Raw genomic sequence first — 19,864 nt, 5'->3', positions numbered from 1 at the left:
GCCTAGGAATGTTCCAGACCCATCTGACCCCGGCACACAGACCGTGCTTATGCATGGACTTCACCAGGAGGCAACACAGCCTCTTGCTGTGAGGTTGGGAGCATATCCAGTTGTCTCCAGAAACTACCAATGCAGCCAGTGAAACAAAGCGGTACCCTGCCATCATCACTGCCACTACCAGCACCGCCATCCAGGGTTTTTTTATAAGACAGAACCCCTGTCATCTGTGGATCGTGGATTGTGGGCGGGGAGCAGGGGTAGATGAAGGTAGGTTCCATCTTCGGCTCACAGACATTTTGGCCAGAGTGTCCGCAGATCAGAGAGTGTTATGCTTCTACAGCCCAGGGCAGAAGCCCAGTCTGCAGTCTGGCCAGGGCCCTCGGGGCCTCCTCTCCAGCAGGACAGGCCGGTTCACCTGTAACCATGTGTCACCTGTGAGCCTCCTTCCCGGATGCTTCAGCTGTGCATCCCCTTGGCTCCCATCCTGATGGCCCCCAGCAGGGATGGGCTGCTTAGCTCCCTGTCCTTCTCCAGCCAGAGGATGGACTCCCTTTGCAGCCTGCTGAAAACGTCCACTGCACTCAGATCTACAGCAGAGTCAAGTAGAAAGCTGCTGACAGTTTCAACCACCTCAGTTTTTTAACCTGGCCTTCAAAAGCCTGCATCCCCTGGCCCTGGCCTATCTTCTCCCACTGCAACTCTGTGCAAGCATTGTATGGGCTAATCATCCCAAACGGATTGCAGTTCCCTATCTATAACATGCTATTTGATAGCATCACATCTCTTCGGTATCCCTCCGGATGGAACATCTTTTTTAAATTTTTGAACTTAATTTTTGTTTTATATTGGAGTATAGTTGATTTACAATGTTGTGTTCATTTCAGGTATACAGCAAAGTGATTCAGTTATACGTATACGTATATCCATTCTTTTTCAGATTCTTTTCCCACATGGGTTATTACAGAATATTGAGTAGAGTTCCCTGTGCTATACGGTCGGCCCTTGTTGATTATATATAGTAGTGTGTATATGTTAATCCCAAACTCTAAAGACAAGTATCATGTGATATCACTTATATGTGGACTCTGAAAAAACGATACAAATGAACTTATTTATAAAACAGAAACAGACTCACAGACCTCGAAAACAAACTTACGGTACCGAAGGGGAAAGGTGGCAGGGGGAGGATAAATTAGGATCCCGGATAGAACATCTTCGTCCCTACCGACCCTAGGAGCACTAATTTTTACCTAGTCAACTCCTACTAATCTAGTCCATTCAGGCCTTCATTCCTGCCCTGTTTTTACCTTTATTATGGCATGAGCGCGATATTCTTTTTTTTTCAGTCAGCAAATTGTGACTGAGCCCCTACAAAGTGTCAGTGACTGCCTGTGTTAGGTGTGGGGATGCAGTGGTGACCAGGACCTGGCACGGGGCCTGCTTCCCTGGTCTTCACAGACTAGCGGGAGATACAGATATTAACCAGGCGGTCATGCCCATGAAGGGATAATTACAGACTGTGGTGTGTATTAGAAAGAAAGGGAATGGGTTTCTTTGAAAACATTAAAGAAAGGCACCGAACGCCCAATACAAGGGATCCTGCCCTTGTATTCCCAGCACAGTGTCTGCCACGGAGTTTCTGGGTCAAGGGAGATGCTCCGTTACTAGAACTGAGTCATGGAAATAAGTCGGAGCTGGGCCAGCAGGTATTTGGGGCAGGAATCACGAAGTGACTGCTCTCTCTGAGCCTGGCACAGAGATAGATGGCGGGAGGAGGGGATGAAGGGATAAGAGAGCACAGGGCTGGGCAGAACCTGACGATCGCTGCCCTTCAGGAGGCACCCCGATGCGATAAAATGGACGTGAAGTTTGCTGCCATCACGCCGACCTCTGGCACCAGCTCTGATATTCACCTCTGACTGAACATTGATGGGGCAAGTTGCTTAAGCCCTCTGAGCCTCAGTTTCTCATCTCTCACTGGAAAATGATAGAGCCGAGGGTTAGAATTTCTTAGTTCGCGTCAGTTTTGCCCTCTGAAACCCGAAGGTGAGCTGGAGGAGATGCCTGCAGATAGCGTTGGGTGTATTTTCAACGAAAAAGGCAATTTTGTGCTGCTGATTTCTTTTCCTGACAGTTCATTTTCCAAGGCAACAGCCTAACAAATCATGGGGCCAATTAGTGTAAGAGAGACAATTGATCCTGGTACTCAGAGAGCTCAGCCCACCACCTCAGTGGTTTGGTGGTGTTTATTTGGGGAAACGCTGCACAGCACTAAATGGGAAATAATTGGATAGACGCTGTTATAAATTGCATGGCACTGCACCGCGCTCGGCTTCTGATTCAAGTAGCAAGGTCTGGCAGTAATAGGAAAACTAAAGGCTTTGCTATCCTGCCTTGAAAAGCGGAGCAAAGCTGGCCAGGGGCCCATCTTGCCCCTCATTTTACAGATAGGAAAATTGAGTCTCAATGAGGGAGCGGAGATGGGGCTAGATACCTAAGGTTTTGTTGTTTCACTACCGCATTCTCTCGGCAAACTCCTCGAACAAAGGAATCTGGAGATAAAATAAGGAGGTTGCTGTATTTCTTTCCTGGGGCTGCCATAACAGATTACCACAACGGAGAGGTTTAAATGGAAATTTATTGTCTCGTAAAGGCTAGAAGTCTGAGATCCACGTTTTGGCAGGATTGACTTCTTCTGACCGCTGTGAGAGAGGATCTGCACCAGGCCCGTGTCCTGGTTTCTGGTGGTTTGTTGGCAGTCTTGGGTGTTCCTTGGCTTTTAGACGTATCATCTGGATCTCTGCCTTCGTGTTCACAAGGCATTCAGTCCATGTGTCTGTGTCCACATTTCCCCTTTTCATAAGGACACTAGTCATATTGGATTAGAGGCACATCCTATTCTAGCATGCCATAATTTTAGCTAATTACCTCAGTAATGACACTATTTCCAAATAAGGTTGCATTCTGAAGCCCTTAAGTTTTAGGGCTACAGTTGACCCTTGAACAACATGGGTCTGAACTGCGTGGGTCCACTTATATGCAGATTTTTTCAATAAATACATACTACAGTACAGTTTATGGTTGGTGAATCCACAGATGCAGAACTGCAGATACAGAGGGCTGACTGTTAAGTTATACATGGATTTTTCTACCACACAGGGGTAGGGGGGGAAGTCGGGGGTTGGTGCCCCTTTTCCACACTTTGTTTAAGGGTCAACTGTATTTCCAAATAAGGTCACATTCTAAAGTCCTGAGGTTTGGGACTTCAGCCTGTGAATTTTGGGAGGCTACAATTCAACATGTAATGATCACAAACAATTTAGAGAACAGAATCTTTGAACTGGAGAGGAAGAATCATTTATTAAGCATCACTAGGTGCCAGGCAGGGTACCAGGGTCTTACTTAGTTCTCCCTCCAAAAGAATGAAGTTACAGATGAGGAGACTAAGGTTCGGAGAAGCTAGGTAATTTGCCCAAGTTGACACAAGTAGTATGAATAGATTTGGATTTCAAGTGCTGACCTGTGTCTATTCAAAGTCATGTGTTTCTCCAGCATCCAAGTGTCTTATTAAAACAGATCTTAGAGGCCGTATTCACCACTACCGCCACCTGCTATCCACCTCAGTTTATAAATGAAGACACCAACCTCCTCACTCCTAATCCAGCATTCTTCCCATTGGCTGCATTTTAGTCACATCACTTCCTTGTAAGTTTCTGTCTGGCATGCAAGACTTCTTTGTGACCAAGGAAGAGGTTAATTTCAAACTGGTTACAACACAAAAAGTAATTTTCCATTCAATATAATGACCTCGTTTCTGCAGTGACTTGTAGCAAAACATGCTGTTTCATTTCCATTCATTCACACTCATTTACCTACTTGCTATGATAATTTTACACCGTAAGCTGAAACGTTGAAATCACTGGTTACATTACTAAACACCTACAATGGTTATTAGGATTCTTCATGCAGAAAGAGACAGAAGTAAAAAACAAGAATTTTAGGAGAATGAGAGTAGAGGCAGTTGAAGTACGTTCAAAGCTGCCGTATTCAAGTGCACAGAGGCTGCCTGGGGTCTGGAGCCAGCCATCCCTGGCAGCAGTCCAGGGTCTACCTTATCAGCAATGTGATCTGGGTTGAGTTCTTCAACCTCTCTGTGTCTCACTTAACGTCAGTAGTAAAAGGAGGGGAAGTGATATGTAAGGTTGTCAGGTGAGTGAAATAAATGAGGATTACATATGTAGAGTATCTGGGCACGATGCCTAGCACACAGTAGTCATTCTCTGGATAGTACCCTTTTAAAAAATATAATGAAAATTAAATCTGAATCCTTATGCATATTTGGAGAATATTCCAAGTTTGGGATATTTTTTTCCCCAGAGTTTCAGAAGTATAAAATTGTTTCCATATTTATTCAACCTGAACTTTTAAAAACGTTGTTGAAAATAGAACCACAACCGACTGATGTTTATTTATGCTGGCCTTGGGGAAGCAAGAAGGAACAGCACTGTACTGAGCTCTTCTGAATGTGCTGAACAACCCGTTGTGTTTTGGACCAGTGGTTGCCTGAGGTGCACTTGATAAAGGCCTTTTGTCTGCAGCCTACTTTCAGTTAAGTCGTTGAAGTGTTCAGTGCCTTGGTCTCTCCTGTTCTCAGAGAGAGGAAAAGGGAATGGGAGATAGAGAAAGGGGCATGCTAAGATGTAATTTTTTTCTTTAACGTATTACCATGAAAATGTTCAAACAAACAGAAAATTTCACCTTTCGCCATATTTGCTTTCTCTGACTCTCTTTCTCTTTAGATAGGTTAAGAGATCAATAGATCAATAGATATCTAGATAATAAATAGCTGCATTAGGTGTGCTCATTGCCCCTGGGGTTTCATTGCTTTTAGTCCGTTTCTGCAAACAGTGCTAATAATATAGTTTTTAAATGATGAGTTCATATTGATAATTCCAATTCCAATTTACAATTATTGGCTTATTTCTTAACTTTTACATGTAGATCTCATTTTTCTTTGACTGAAAAGCTTGCTTTCTAATAACAGTCTATTTATATATTTTTTTATCCTAACATATACCCAAAGCAATTTCAAAATTGCAATTCCGATACGAATTACTGCTAGCAATAAACCAGACATAGACTTGAGTGTCAATGAGATTTACTGAAATCTCATGTTAGCCTGATATTCCTTTGGTAAGTCACTTCTTTCTGAGCCTTTTTCGTCCTGTCTAAGATAGGGATAATGGTGATCACTGTATTGTTTAGAAATCTTTTGGTCGCAAGTAATAAAAAACTCACTTCAGTCTTAAGCAACAAAAGGAATTCACTGATTATATAACTGAAAACTACAAGGTTAAATTTCTCAGGATAGTGGGATCCAGATTGTTAGATGATGTCATAAAGTTTAAAGCTCTCTCTTTCAACTCTTTTCTCTTTCCTGGTGACCCGATTTCCCAGAAGACTTTCTTACCACCCTCTGGTTATTCCAAGACTATTATCCTGTGAGTTCTAAGGAAGTCCTGACCTGAGGGAACCATGCTTGGTAATTGAACACTATGTTACATAGTCATTAGATCTTTTTTTTTTCTTCGAGATTAAATCAAAGCCTTTATTAAACATCCCTCCTTCAAACCACCTGCATTTAAACCTATACCCCTCTCCCGACTTTCGAACTGGTAGGGCTGTGCATGTGTCTTTGTCACCTGACGGGGCAGATCCAGTTGGGTCGCACAATGCTGAAAAGCCACGCCCAGACGCACCACACGGGGCAGAACTCCACGGTTCTGTGTCCCCTCAAGATCTAGGCAGAGGTTGGCAGCAGTGGCCCTGGAATCAGAGCTCGAGCACAGGAGACCAGGAAGCAGAAGTCTGAGCCTCCTTGTTCCAGACCTAGCCATGCAGAGCGGATAAGCTGCTCTTGGCTACCACTGGGTGAGGGTCACGCACGTGTTTTTTCTTCTCGTCTCTGAAGAAAAGAGTGAGAGATGGAGCAGGCAGTTTTCAGTTGTGTGTGGGTTTGATTTAAGGCTTTGGCTGTGGTCTGTTGATATATTAAAATACTTTCTGGGAACGCCATCTCAGTTGTCTGGGAGAAGATTCAAAGTGTTCAGAGCCTACTGTCTACCAGATACCCTGCTAGACACATTAAGTGATCTTCTTCACATTCCCATTGTACAGATGAAGGAACTGAGGCTCAGTGAGGTATGGTGACTTGCACATGGCCACAAAGCTGAGATCTAAATCCTTCCATCACACGACATGCCCTTTGGAAATGGGGACAGGACAACACAATATACAAACTACTCTGAGTGTGAAACAAAAGCGGAGCCCCCTGACTTACACATACACACGTATTGCTGGCTTTTGAGAGCCCAGACCGCGTCTTCTTTATTTCAGTATTTCCAGGGCCTGGTGTATCCGAGTACCGAAGGGCTTTTAGGCATGAATGTGAATTGAATGAGAGAGAGGACAGCTAGTCCAGCTCGCCACCAACTGTGATTATGCTGTAGCACATCCTCAGTCATGGGATGTAGAATTTTGATTGAACCCCAGTGTTAGGAAATTAGTGCTTCACACAGAAGCTCCTTTCCTATTGAAGGTGGTTTTTATTTCTCCTGAGCAGAAATCTGCTTCCTTGTCACTTTGGTGATTGCTAATTGATTCAGCACACCTGGCTCCACTTTGCCTATTAGACAAATTTAAGCCCAAATCATAGGTCTGGAATGCTCTCAGCCAGTACAACTAGTTCATCTCCCTATTTTTAGGCAAGAACTTTACTCACATGGTTCCAGAGCTGTGTGTTTATAACATATGTTTAGAGAGTTACTAAGAAGAAGCTGCCTTTTATAGCTGTTGTCTTGTTATAAAGTTTCAAAAGAAGTGTTAAGAGCAAAAAAGGACATGAGTATTTACTGAAGCCAACCTCCTTATTTTAACAGCTGAGGAAAGCAAGTGTTACAGAAACAGAAGTAGAGCCAGTAGGGTTGTGGGGAGGGGGTTCGAGGACAGACTTGGACTCAGGATTTTACTGACAGATTCATTCATTCAAATTATTCATTTAAAAATAGGTACTGACAAAGTCATTAGAGACAGAACATAGGATGTGGCTTCCAGGGACTGGAAGAAGGGGATTGAGGAGTTAGTGTTTAATGGTACAGATGGTCACTTTGGGAAGATGAAGAAGTTCTGGAAGTAGATGGTGGTGATGGTTGCAGAGCAGCGTAAATGTACTTAATGCCACAGAAACATACACTTAATAATGGTTAAAATTGTAATTCAAGTTGTGTATATTTTTCCACAATAAAAATGTATATGTACTAAATCCTTACTATATGTCGGGCACTGTACTTGATATTCAGGATAAGATGAGAAAAAAAAGATATTGTTGCTAACACACTGGAGCTGATTTTTATATATATAAAGTATCCATATATACATCCTGACAAACTAAAGAATCATCCCATATAGAAAAGTCCAGGAAGCTTAGTATTTTATGTAACTTGTATAAATAGGGATAATTAAAAAAAAAAATTAGTATAAGTGAGCAAAAAGTCCAGTTTTTAAAATCACTAATAAGTTCACCATTCAAGGGAGAACTCTTGTTAAGATTTTACTGGATGTTTTCCCAGACTTTTTATACACATACATATATGGATAATCATAGGATTTTCAAAAGCAGGATCATATTGAACACACTGTTTTGTAATATGCTTTTATTTTTTCATTCAGTACCATGTTGTGAATATATTTCCACAGCAAAAAATACATACGTTCCCAAGATGATTTTCAGTTAGCCGCATATTATTTCATCTTATAGCAAAATGCGGTTGCTTCAACCAATCAGTTAATGCTCAACATTTCAGACATTTCTAATTTTTCACTATTCCAATAGCACTGCAGGGACTATCTTGTATCCAAGTCTTTGCCCACATCTTACATTATTTGCAGATAATTGAATCCCTACAAGAAGAATCGTAAGTCAAAGTTTGTGCATATCCTTAAGGCCTTGAAACGTACAGCCAGTCTGCCCTCCAGAAAAGTTGCAACAAATCACACTCCCACAAATAACAAAAATAACCATGATGGCCAACATTTACATAGCCCTTATAATGTGTGCCTTGCACTGCTCCAAGCCCTTTATATATACCAGACTAAGTCATCCGTCTTCCTAACAGGACCATGAGAGAGGCACTGTTGGTCCCGTGGTACAAATAGAAAACCAATAGCCCAAGAAAGTATGTTTCCCCATCCTTTTGTCAACACTGGGTATTATCTTGTTTTTTTTTCATTCTGGTGGCGAAAAGTGGCATCTCAACTGTATCTGGTATATTTTATATGAGGCAATTTAATATTTCCAACAACTTTTCGGATTCTGTATCATTCTTCATATTATACAAAAAGAGAAGCCTCAGGAAGTTCACGGGACATGCCCAAAGCTACACATCCAGTCAGTGATACAGCTTGGATTTGAATCGTGTTCTCTCTGGCTCCAGAGTTCATATTCTTTCCTCTGTTATCAGGCTGCCTCTTCAGCTAGAGACTGGGGTCTTTGGAAATTTGGTCTTGGCCTTGAGTAAAACGTTCTAGAAGATTTCAGGATGGGAACTTAGGGAAGAATTCACTCTGACCTACCCCGTTGAACACTTGATGATGGGGTGCCTGGGGGCTGGTACAGGGGTTGCCTCCCAGCCTTGTTGGCACTGCCATGCAGCAAATGCATCCAAAAATATGTTAGAAAAGAGAAAGACCTTTATAGTGAGCCTGGGTCTCTCTTTGTCTTGTGAGATTTTAACCACTGTAACTGCCTGTAGTGTGAAGTAGTATATTTTTCATGTATCTATTTTTGTTCATACTGTATTTAATTGGCTGTATTGAACCATACTACAAATTAAGTCTTCTCTGTAATTTATCCTGTCAGACGATAACCCTGCAAACAATTTGGTATTCATTTAAACATTGGTAAATGGCTCATGGAAATGCTAAGAAAAAAATGGTGATCAGATAAGAAACCTTCTGTTTACAGAATGAATCCTATGTGAAACGTCGTGAATTAACCTGATTGAATCAATCATTGAGCATTTATCGAGTGACTACCTTGTGCAGTGTCCATCTTGGATAGCTTGGTTCTTCCTTCCTTCTTTAATTCACGAAACCTTACTTAGCACTTATTGTTCAAAAGGAACAGTATTAGTGACTGGGATAAGACTGAGGAGAACCAGACATGGATCTTTCTTTCAAGGACCTAACATCCCCAAAGCGGAGAGAAAACAAATGCACAGATGTTCTCCAAATGTCCTGTTCTCAGGACCTAGAGGCCTTTGCATGCTACATTCTTTCTGCCTAGAATGCTTTCCCCCTGACTTACTGGGGACTTCCCCTTTATCCTTCGAGACTGAGTCCGAGGTCAGCTCCTTTGTCAAGTCTTCCCTGATGCCCCTTCCCATTCCTGCTCTGACCCTACATAACCCTTTAATCTAAAGCTTGTCTTCTTATATTGTGGTTGTTAGTTTCTTTGCCTGCCTGTTCTATGAGATTGCAAGGGCCTTGAGGAAGGGACTATGTTTTAATCCTTTGGATAGGTGTAGCAGTTAGCATGAGATCCAGAAAAGAACAGGCACTCAATAAGCATTAATACATACCGTGTGAGTAACTATATGCGTGGAGAAATGTGTAGCAAAATTAAGAAGTTATGAAGCATCCCACATAGAAGAAAAAATACAACCCAGTGAAATCTAGGGTTGGGAATTATTTCTAAGGGAAACAGGGGAGTCAGGGAAGGTTCCCTGGATGAACAGGATTTTGGAGCTAGGCCTTGAGCATAGGTATGATATAGTTAGGTGGAGTTGATGAAACACAGGTCAGGGGAAGAAGATGGCAATCAGCAGAGAAAACAACACGCATAATGGCACAGAGGTGGGGAAGTCCAGAACCCAAAGGGGGATGATGAGCCCTTCAGATTATTCTCACCCCTGGGAGGAAAGTCAGACTGGGTTGGGGAGGTTATTCTCTGAATTGGCCTTGGAATTCTGCAGCAATAACTTTCATCCTCAATGAGAGTGTTCGGAATAGGAGTAGTAAATGAAGTGGTGGTGGAAAGATCGGGTGTTCTGGAAGACTCGTGAAAATCAAATATCTGCTTTGATTTGGGGGCAGTGCTTTAATATCTAGACTAAGTTTTTCCAAGACAAAAACTCTTTTCCAAAGGAAGGGTGGAAGAAGCGCACCCAGAATCTGTCTTTCCTCCACTCTCTCCCTCTCCCACTCTCTCCCTCTCCCTCTGGCCCAGGATTCTCTGCACCTCCAGAACAACCCATGGCACCCCAGAAACTCCACACAGAAACACTCCTGGGATGAAACGGTCCTTTTCTCCTGTGACCAAGGGCCTCACCTCCCCTTTGTGGCCTTGGCTGCTCAGCAGATACCACAGGTAGCCAAGCCCGAGAGTCCCCTTCCAGACCATGCGGTCTTGACCTTTTTTGTTGAGATCCTGATAGCTGGCCTTGACCCCAAACCTTCTGACTGATGACCCTTTCTGACCTCAGAATCCTGCTGGAATCCAGAACAGCCTCAACTCTACCTCCTCCTCCAGTTCCCTTTCTTCATCCCAGCTTATCAGAGATCATGGTTTTGTTGTTGGTCTAGGGACCCAGGAGTCTCAGGGAAGGAACCTTAATTCTAAATAGTCTTGTTTCCTCTTTTCAATGCTTCGTCATCCTGAATAGGGAGAGTGGGGCCTGGGTTAAGTATTGGTCCAGCCAGAACACAGTCTGACCCTCAGTCCTTTCATGAATAAACTCGGAGGTGAACTATACAATATTTAGGTTTCCTCTGGCTCCAGCTGTCTTTGATTTGTGCTGATAAAACTTGTTTGACGACATGGAGCAATTTTGAGGCTCAAGGAACAAGTATTTACAAGGTCCTCTGTATTGCCAAGATGAATGTGATAATGTGGGATTAGCAGAATTCTAATATATTTGTATTTCCAAGGATCTGTATGACACGTGCATGATTAAGGTTGGAGAAAGTGGAGACGTATCCCCTTACTGGCTCTTCGTTTCCAAATGAATGAGCCTCTTCCAGAACCATCCTTTTTAACATGTCCTAAAATTAACTATGGGAAAAGGTAATGTTACAAATATTTTTCAGCACTTCACGCACACACACAGCCACACTTCGCGAGGCCACATTAGATATCATCAGGCGCTAAAAATGTTTTGATTTTAAAACACTTAATGAGCATTCCCAGATAAATTAAAACATCTCCATCTGCTGTCTTGCCTAGTAGGTGATATCTTACCATTGCACAATCATCTCCAAATCTAATTCCACCAGGAAGACTTGTAATTGTGGTTTAATTTTAGAGCAATATTCCACTTGGCAATCAATAAGTACTGCCGTCAAACTTTGATTCAATAGAAGATGTGGATAACATTCACCGTATTATGCAGAGAAAGAGATACTTGCAGGAAAGGGAGAGAAGGAGGATGCCTTTGTCTCCCACTTTCCCTCCTGTATACCATTCGAGCTCACAAAAGCCTCTAAATCAATACCCCCATGTTTCGTGAATATAAATCTCATCGATTTTACATCATTAACACCATGAAAAAGCTACTGCTCTCTGAGGAGTTTTTCTCTGCTAGCTAAATATGCTCTCTTAATAAAGCAGGAACAAATGGATCTTGATCATTTTACTAACAAATACTTCCTTCTTCACCAACTTTGTGTGAAAATCCACTAGAATTATACAGTTGTCTTATGGCCACTTGAGGGGCTAGGGTGACCGGGCAGTGATACCACCCTCCAAGCATCGTGTCCAGTAGACACTGGGCAACCTGGACAGGCTTGAAGCCACCTGGAGAGTCCCAAGAGTAGTAAAGAGATGAGTGAATGGCCAGACTCTGGAAGGGAAAGGTGCAGCAGCAAATTCCACTGCAGAAATGATTCCTAAGGTCAGAAGCCTGGAAAGATGGCAACAGGCTGGGGAATGGACATTTTGGAAGGTCAGGGCCAATAATTCAGAACCAAGGCAGTGGCCTTCATGAGAGGCAGGTGCCCACTGTCCTGAGAGGCTGGCTGTGTGATGTGAGATCCAAATGGCTAAAGGATCCGGGGAGATGGAAAGAGACGTGGGAGAAGATGTACTCCAGTGGTTCCCAACATTTTCGTAACCAGATTCTCCTGTGTTACATTTCTCCTTCCCTCTACAAACTTAGTAATGTGGGAAACTTTGTTCACCACAAAAAAAGCATTTATAATCATTCACTTTCCTATTTGCATTATTTGAATCCATCACTAATCGCCAAAGAGAATCTGCTCCAAGATGAGCTAAGGAGCACAACAGTAGCCGGATACGGTTCTAAATAAACTTGGCGTTTTCATTTGCGCACACAATGAAAGGTGTCATCTTATGAGGGATAATTACACATTTCTGTTTAGCTTTCTGAAATGTTGAAAATTGCCTGGTACCTCTTTTTATCATTTTTAATGACCCCAGTAGATCCAGAGCTTTGGGTTAGGAGCCATGGATCTGGTTCAGAGTTCTTCTTTAATAGAGGAATACACGGAGATCCAGAGAGGTACAGTGAGTGCCTTGTGTTCACATATAGTGGCTAGAATGCAAGCTTCTTAACACCCCGGATAATGAAAAGGTCCTTTGTAAGGACTTGAAGCACATCGTATAATGCACAGATACATACAGAGGACTGTTTAATGAGGATTGCCTTAGGAACATTTAATATAGAAAAATGGCCATAAAGATCACCATCACTTAACAGGATGGTGAGTATTATTTGTTGAAGTTTAGATAATAAAGGCAGGAAGGTCAGTATCAAAAGATTTTTGAATTACTGATCAGCAATCCCAATTTACTTTAGTTCAACAACTGTGGGTCAGGCACAGTGCAAGGTATTAGGATGGCAAAGGTGAAGAAGACAGAGGCTGGTGGGGAAGACTGGGATTTAGGCAAATGTATCAGAGAAGGAAGATCTACGAAAGCAGGAGCCAGGGTAGCTGTGTGTGAGGAATCCATCAGGAGTTTCAGTATCGCTATAGCCTAAAGCTCTAGGGAAACACAGAAGCGGGAGGAATCACATCTGCAGGGAAAGGGAAGGCAAGCCTTGATCAGGGGGTTTCACAGAGGTGGGGCTATTTCAAATAGGCTTTGCAAGAGGAATAGGATTCAGGCAGGTGGATAAAAAGAACAGGCATTGCGGACATGAGGACCAAGCCATGAAAAGCCTCAGAGGTGTGGTGAACTTGGGCAAAACAAAGAAGGGTGTTTGATCCTCAAGTCCCTCTATCGCCACCTCTTGGAAAATGGTTATAACCACGCACATCTATGGTTCTCTGAATGCGAAGGGCACCCCCTGTCACTGTGCGATGTACATCTTCCAGCAGGGCAAGCAGAGGCCCTGGGTACGTAAATGTACTAAATGTCAATCCAGAACTTAGACTGGGCTGCGTCATGAAGAAAGATGTGGCAGGAGCCTGCACCACGGAGTGAGGCCGACCGGTCCTGGCGAGCAGAAAAAAGAGCCAGATGCTCTTTCAGCATCTGAACAGCCCTGTTTATCTCTCTGGTCACAGCACCAAGACCATGGAAGGAAGCCTCCATTTCTGAAGGGCAGGCACAGCTCTTCTTCCTTCCGTCTGCACCAAACAGCTTTTCCGGAGCCCTCCGGGCTTGTTCACATGTAGCAGGAACACATCTCTTATTGAGCAACAGCTCGGAGGGAGAGTCCCCTGAAATAGGCTCTTCTTTTTGTTTTCCACAGGCCCTTCAGCAGCATCACGCTGTTCACGAAATTTCCTACATCGCCAAGGACATCACAGACCACCGGGCCTTCGGATACGTTTGTGGGAAGGAAGGGAATCACAGATTCGTGGCCATCAAAACAGCCCAGGCGGTGAGTATCCCAATCCGAAGAGGACGCCTTTCCCCGTACCTTTCCTGGGACAGCACAGCCACGCTGTCGGTCTTCGGAGGCCCGCTGTGCCATGTGACTCAGCGATGCTGACACTCAGCTTCCCATCTAGAAAAGATGAACAGCCTCGGAGCAGAGAAGCATGTCACGCCCGTCCAGTTGTGTTGTTGTTTTTCCCAACGGCTATTTCGTAATGACTAACTGTTGTCCTTTCTGATTAAGCTGGTCGGAGGCACACCGTACAAATAAGTTTCCTTGTGTTCATAGCCTCATTTACAAAGAAACAAATAGCTGTTTTGCATAAGGCCTACCCTAACTTTATTGAATTTGACATTACTAGTAAATAAAAGCGGTGCCTTTTATGCTTAATGATTGTTACGAATTTGCAAATATAATTAGTTGAAGAAATGAACTTGAGCTTAGACGCAATTTTGCTAAACCAACGTAACAAGGTAGAATTAATTACAGATGGAATGCTTGCAGTTTAATAAAAAAAAGGAAGGACTGCGGGTTGTAGCCAGCAGAAACAAAAATTGGTCACTGCAGCTTAGCAACCATCCTTTTATTAACGTGCTTTACCACCTTTTACTCCAGGCTGAACCCGTTATTCTGGACTTGAGAGATCTCTTTCAACTTATTTATGAATTGAAGCAAAGAGAAGAATTGGAAAAAAAGGCACAAAAGGATAAGCAATGCGAACAAGCTGTGTATCAGGTATACCTGTGAATTTATCCTGAGACAACAGGGGCTTAAAATAAACAGATGTGAAAACTGACAGTCAAGGCTTCTCCTCCTGCTGCCGAGTAGAAATAAACAAAGATGAAAGGTTCCCGTGTAAGTGACTGAAAGCGAAGCCACTAGACGTGAGTGCTTATTCACTGAGACTCTAGACGTGTTGGAGAAAGTGAAGTCTTGAAACCAGGGGAAGATTTCAGGGGAGGAGACCTAAGGAAACCCAACTGCGTTTGCTGTTGTTAGCAGTGGGTGGGATCAGATTTGGAGATGATTGTGCAATGGTAAAATATCACCGGGGTTTTCATTTTTTTTCTGCCTGTTTTCTGCCTTAATGACCCGCCAGCCTCTCCTACCCAGAGCTGGTTTCTTCACTGTCCTGTAATTTCTGAATACCGTCTCACATCTCTCGCTTTATATCCTCTGCTTTGCATCCTCCCTTCCCTCACTCTGCGGTAGACAATTCTGGAAGAGGATGTTGAAGATCCTGTATACCAGGTAATTTCTGAAACTAGTTGGGGTCGAGGGTCAGCAATGGCCAGGCCTGTGGTGTAGACATTTTATCAGAGACCTGAAGGATCCGCTGGGTGCAGAGCCTGGAGAGGGACCAAGATTATTTCTGAGGGTGAGGGCTGCCACCCCCTCCAGGAGCGAATTTCCATAAAAACTAACAGAAGTTTGGCCGGCATCAATAGCATGGGATTTGGAAATAGACTTCTCCCTTCTTGCCCTGCCTCAGCCCTCTCCACAATCTGTAGAAGTTTGATCCCAGAGCTGAATGCTTGCAAGAGTCTCCTGAATATTCTGAGTTCATTAGAGAGACTGAATAATGAGGTGGCTTCGGTGAGTTAAGAACCAGAGATGGGGACTGACATTTTGGCGACATTTGAACACAAACCCGAAGGACGGTTTGTGAGCTTGAGAAAGGCTGTGAGGAGAAGTCCCTCGGGCCCCGGATTGACTAGGCTGCCCCCTGACTCCCTGGCTCATGGCACAGGGGCTGTTGTGAGTGGGGGAAGGGAGATCCCAGAGACATGCTTGCCCGTAGCTTTCTCTGTGCTCTCTTCAAGGTTGGAGCCTAAGTGTGGGTAGAGATGGCCTGTCTTGGGTTCAAGGATATGCTCTGCTTAAACAGATGCAGAAGAGGAGGGCTCTCCCACTCTGTGCTTATTCCCAAGGAGAGAACAAAGCCAAACATTTGACTTGTCGGACATAAAAGATGATCTGAAACTTACATTTCTAACTGGGGCACCCATGGGTTATGTATGTGTGTGTCACACATGCATTCTATATAAATGCAGAGTTTCACCCAGAGAGCTGCTACTGCTATGACAGAAAGAAAATAATATGGATAAAAAAGTAGTAGAGTCCGAATAACTTGAAGGAGAAGAAGCATCTGACATAGATGGCAAACAAAAGTCAGAGGTGCACTGGACGGCAGGCCTTGCTTTAGAATGCCAGAGGCGTGGATTTGTCTATAATATGAGCTCAGCCCCTGGTTCGTGGGCTGGGAGAGTGACAAGCATTGCCCCTTTTGAAATGGCCCAGTCCTTTAGAGTCTGAAACACGTACGTGGAAAAGTTGATTTCGGTATTTAAAACTGAGAATGTAAAGTAAAGTGATATTTATGAGATGAGGGAGTTTGGGGCTTCTGAGCAAAGTCAGAATTGGCATATGACCCTGGGCCTTAGGGAGCAAAGGGGAGAGACCACTGTAACCCAGGGTTTGCAAAGTTGGGATCCCAGGAGATATCATTCCCACTCAGCAGTGCCAGCACACGCAGACACTGCCGAGATAAACGCCGCAGAATGAAGAGGTTATATCCCCAGAGAGGTCTGCAGAGGGCTTATGCAGACATGGCTAAAGGGCTGACCATTGGACACAGTTTTCCTTAGAAGAGGCAGGAATGTGTCAGGCCATTGGGAATGTCAGTAACTCAGTTGTCTCTTTAAGGTGTTTTCTCCTGTGCCTGTGTCTTTAATGCTCACTGCGATTTATATCCTGAATTCCAAATGCTTTTTTTTTCCCCTCTTTCATTTTCCCCTCTGACTTTTCCTCTCTGGCCGTTCCTCATAGTACATTGTGTTTGAGGCTGGACACGAGCCAATCCGTGATCCCGAAATGGAAGAAAACATTTATCAGGTATAAAACCGCTTTCCTCTCCTGCCTTTGCACCACCACCAGTAAGTGCACAGAAGGGGCTGAACAGCCACGGGCTGTCTCCTCACTCACACGCTCCACGTTGCTCTTCTCGTCATTCTGGGCTTGTTAAAATACCTTCACATGAATTGGTTCCCACTTCCCTGCCATTTACCAGTAGTTTTCATGCCTGATTGTAGACATGGTTAATGGCCAACTGGGTTTTAATGGAGCTTAACTATTTTCAGTTGGCTCAGAAATCAAACATTCCATTTTACTAAAGCAATCCATGGGAGGGTCGTTGTCCGGAATATAATAGGGTCCTTCATTTCTCAAAAGAATGTGCTGTTGAATTTCTTATAAAAAGTCAACTGCACTACTGAAAATGAAGACCAAATTCAAAAATGCTATTTGGAGACAACACTGGGAATATTAACTGAATAAAAGAAAGTCTAGCTAAAGTTTTACCCCTTCTGAAGGGAAGGTAAAGTCATATTCTTAAATGTCTGCTTATGTGAAGAACCCTGAACACATGTTTTTTTAAATTTATTGGAGTATAATTGATTCACAATGTTGTGTTAATTTCTACTGTACAGCAAGATGATTCAGTTATACATATATATACTTTCTTTTTCATATTCTTTTCCGTTATGGTTTATCACAGGATATTGAATATAGTTCCCTGTGCTATACAGTAGGACCTTGTTTATCCATTCTCTGTGTAATAGTTTGCATCTGCTAACCCCAAACTCCCCATCCTTCCCTCCCCCAACTCCCTTCCTTTGGCAACCACAAGTCTGCTGAACACACTTTTGACCTCGTTAATTCTCCTAAATATACTGTAAAATAGGTATTTTAATCCCGCTTTCTCAGGGGGAAACTGAGGCTCAGAGATGTTGAGTAGCTTCCTCAGGGCTGTACAGCTGTTCAGAGCCGGGATCAAACCCAGGCAGGTGTGTGAAGGCGGGACTCACGCTGCTTCCCCTCTGCTTTTCCATCAAAGAGTCTGAGTAATTACAGCACAGCGCACACCAAACAAATATGACAACCTCCAGTTTTTCACTAATTAGAATTTTAGTCCTAATTTGAAATAAAAACATTACAGAAGCAGGAATATTGTTAATGTATTTAAATAAGTGATTTTAATTTCCTTAATTTACTCAGTTGTGTGGTCTGTTATTCTGCCTTGGGCGTGCATTACTTATGTAACAAAAGTAAAACAGATTTTCCATTTCCATCAAATGCACAGAATTCTAAATGACCAAAATATGACGTTAGCTCTACCAACAACTCGCTTTAACCAGCCCTATGGAGTAATAATCTATTTCTATCCACTGGATCCGTCTGGGTTGGATTCAAGCGTGAGCTTGCGCTTTGAGTCTTTGTTTAAAATCATTGCTTACGAAGTTTCTATCTTTAAACAGAAAAGTTGCATATCTGTCCTCAATGTCAGATTTTAAGGTACAACCTTGCAGTGTCTCAGTATTGTTACTGAACCAAACTTGGATCCGCTCACCGACGCAGTAAAGACAATCTACTGACACCAGGTTGTGGTGAAGGAAAGTGCCGAGTTTATTGCAGGACACCAAGCAAGGAGTCCAGGGCAGCTGGTGCTCAAAACACCTGAACTTCCCAATGGGTTTCAGGAAAGCATTTTTAAAGGCCAGGTGAGGGAGGGGAGTGGCGGGGATGTGATCAGCTCGTGCACGGTTCTCTGATTGATTAATCGTGTGGTAACAAGGTGGTGTCACAGTATCAATCCTTAGGCACCAGTGGGTCTCGGGGCTACATGTTCGTGGTCGTCAAGTAGTTAATTTCTTCAATTTGGTGGAGGTTTTAGCATCTGCAAAACAGCTCAGGAGATGTATATCAGATCCTATTATCTAGGTACTTTCAGAGGATATGGGGGAGGAGTCTGTCCAGGGAAGACCCCTCAGGGTCCTGCTCAGTTACAGTATGAGGCCAGAGGAAACCACTAACCAGTCATCCTATGAAGAGGGATCACCTTTGAAAATAAAATTAGGCTTTTCAGTATAAGAGGTTCCTGATTTCAGAGTTAGCTACAGTTGGCAGGGCTCCCATTGTGCCCTGCGGGGGATTCTGCGGGGGCAGTCTAGTGTACTGGGAAGAACCAGTTTCAGCAAGCAGGGAACTCTGTCACCAACTACACTTGGCTGAGGGGTAATGGGCAAGACACTTGCCCTCTCTGAGACTCACTTTTCCCAATGATAAAATAGGGGAATAAGTTCTCCCTAAATCACATGTTGGCACGAGAATGAAACAAGATCACATGGAGACTGTAAAGAAGAGGCTTCATTCTGGTCACACACTGAATCCACAGCAATTAAGCCACCTCGTCAATTCCTTTCTTTCTCTGGGCCTCAGTTTACTCATCTGTAAAATGAGCAAATAAGACTGAAGAGTCTCTCGGGCATGGCCCTTTTCTGTTCTTTGCAACTAGTGCTTCATCATAGGACTGTTAGAGGAGATGCTGGCTTGCTTTACAGAGCAACAAGACTCTTGGAAATGGGGTGTGTGTGTGGGGGGGTGGTAACAGTTATAGAGCCAGGTCCCTGTGAATGGGCGCTTACATGCAGTATCTTATTATGTCTCACAGCAGCCCCAAGTCCCTTATATCATTATTTCCACTTTACAGATGAGGAAAGTGAGCCTCGCAAAGATAAGGTATCTTGCCCAGGGTCACAGAGCTAGCAAGAGGTAGAAGTCCCTACTCGTAGCCAGGTCTCTCTGACCTCTGGACACAAAATAAATCCAAGGCTCTTTTCAGCTTAGAATGTCCTTGATGCTGAGTTTTAAAAGTAGATTCTGTGGGCTTCCCCGGTGGCGCAGTGGTTGAGAGTCCGTTTGCCGATGCAGGGGACACGGGTTTGTGCCCCAGTCCGGGAAGATCCCACATGCCGCGGAGCGGCTGAGCCCGTAAGCCATGGCCGCTGAGCCAGCGCGTCCGGAGCCTGTGCTCCGCAGCAGGAGAGTCCACAAGAGTGAGAGGCCCGCGTACCACAAAAAAAAAAAAAAAAAAAAAAAAAAAAAAAAAAGATTTTGTGTAGTTA

At 43.6% G+C, this 19,864-nt stretch overlaps 1 protein-coding gene across 6 annotated transcripts in view; it reads left to right on the top strand.

The window, feature by feature from the left end:
• DAB1 (DAB adaptor protein 1) overlaps positions 1-19,864 on the top strand; it is a 282,989-nt gene that overhangs the window by 197,080 nt on the left and 66,045 nt on the right. For all 6 annotated transcript variants that reach the window (XM_024756252.1, XM_024756249.1, XM_024756247.1 and 3 more), the window contains exons 4-5: positions 13,773-13,904; positions 14,517-14,636. In XM_024756252.1, the coding sequence (XP_024612020.1) occupies positions 13,773-13,904; positions 14,517-14,636 (252 nt within the window). The remainder of the gene's footprint in view (positions 1-13,772; positions 13,905-14,516; positions 14,637-19,864) is intronic.

This window comes from Neophocaena asiaeorientalis, unplaced genomic scaffold (genome assembly GCF_003031525.2).
Source record: "Neophocaena asiaeorientalis asiaeorientalis breed wild unplaced genomic scaffold, Neophocaena_asiaeorientalis_V1.1 scaffold205, whole genome shotgun sequence".
Lineage (NCBI taxonomy): Eukaryota > Metazoa > Chordata > Mammalia > Artiodactyla > Phocoenidae > Neophocaena > Neophocaena asiaeorientalis.
This window is presented reverse-complemented; position numbering and strand designations above follow the sequence as displayed.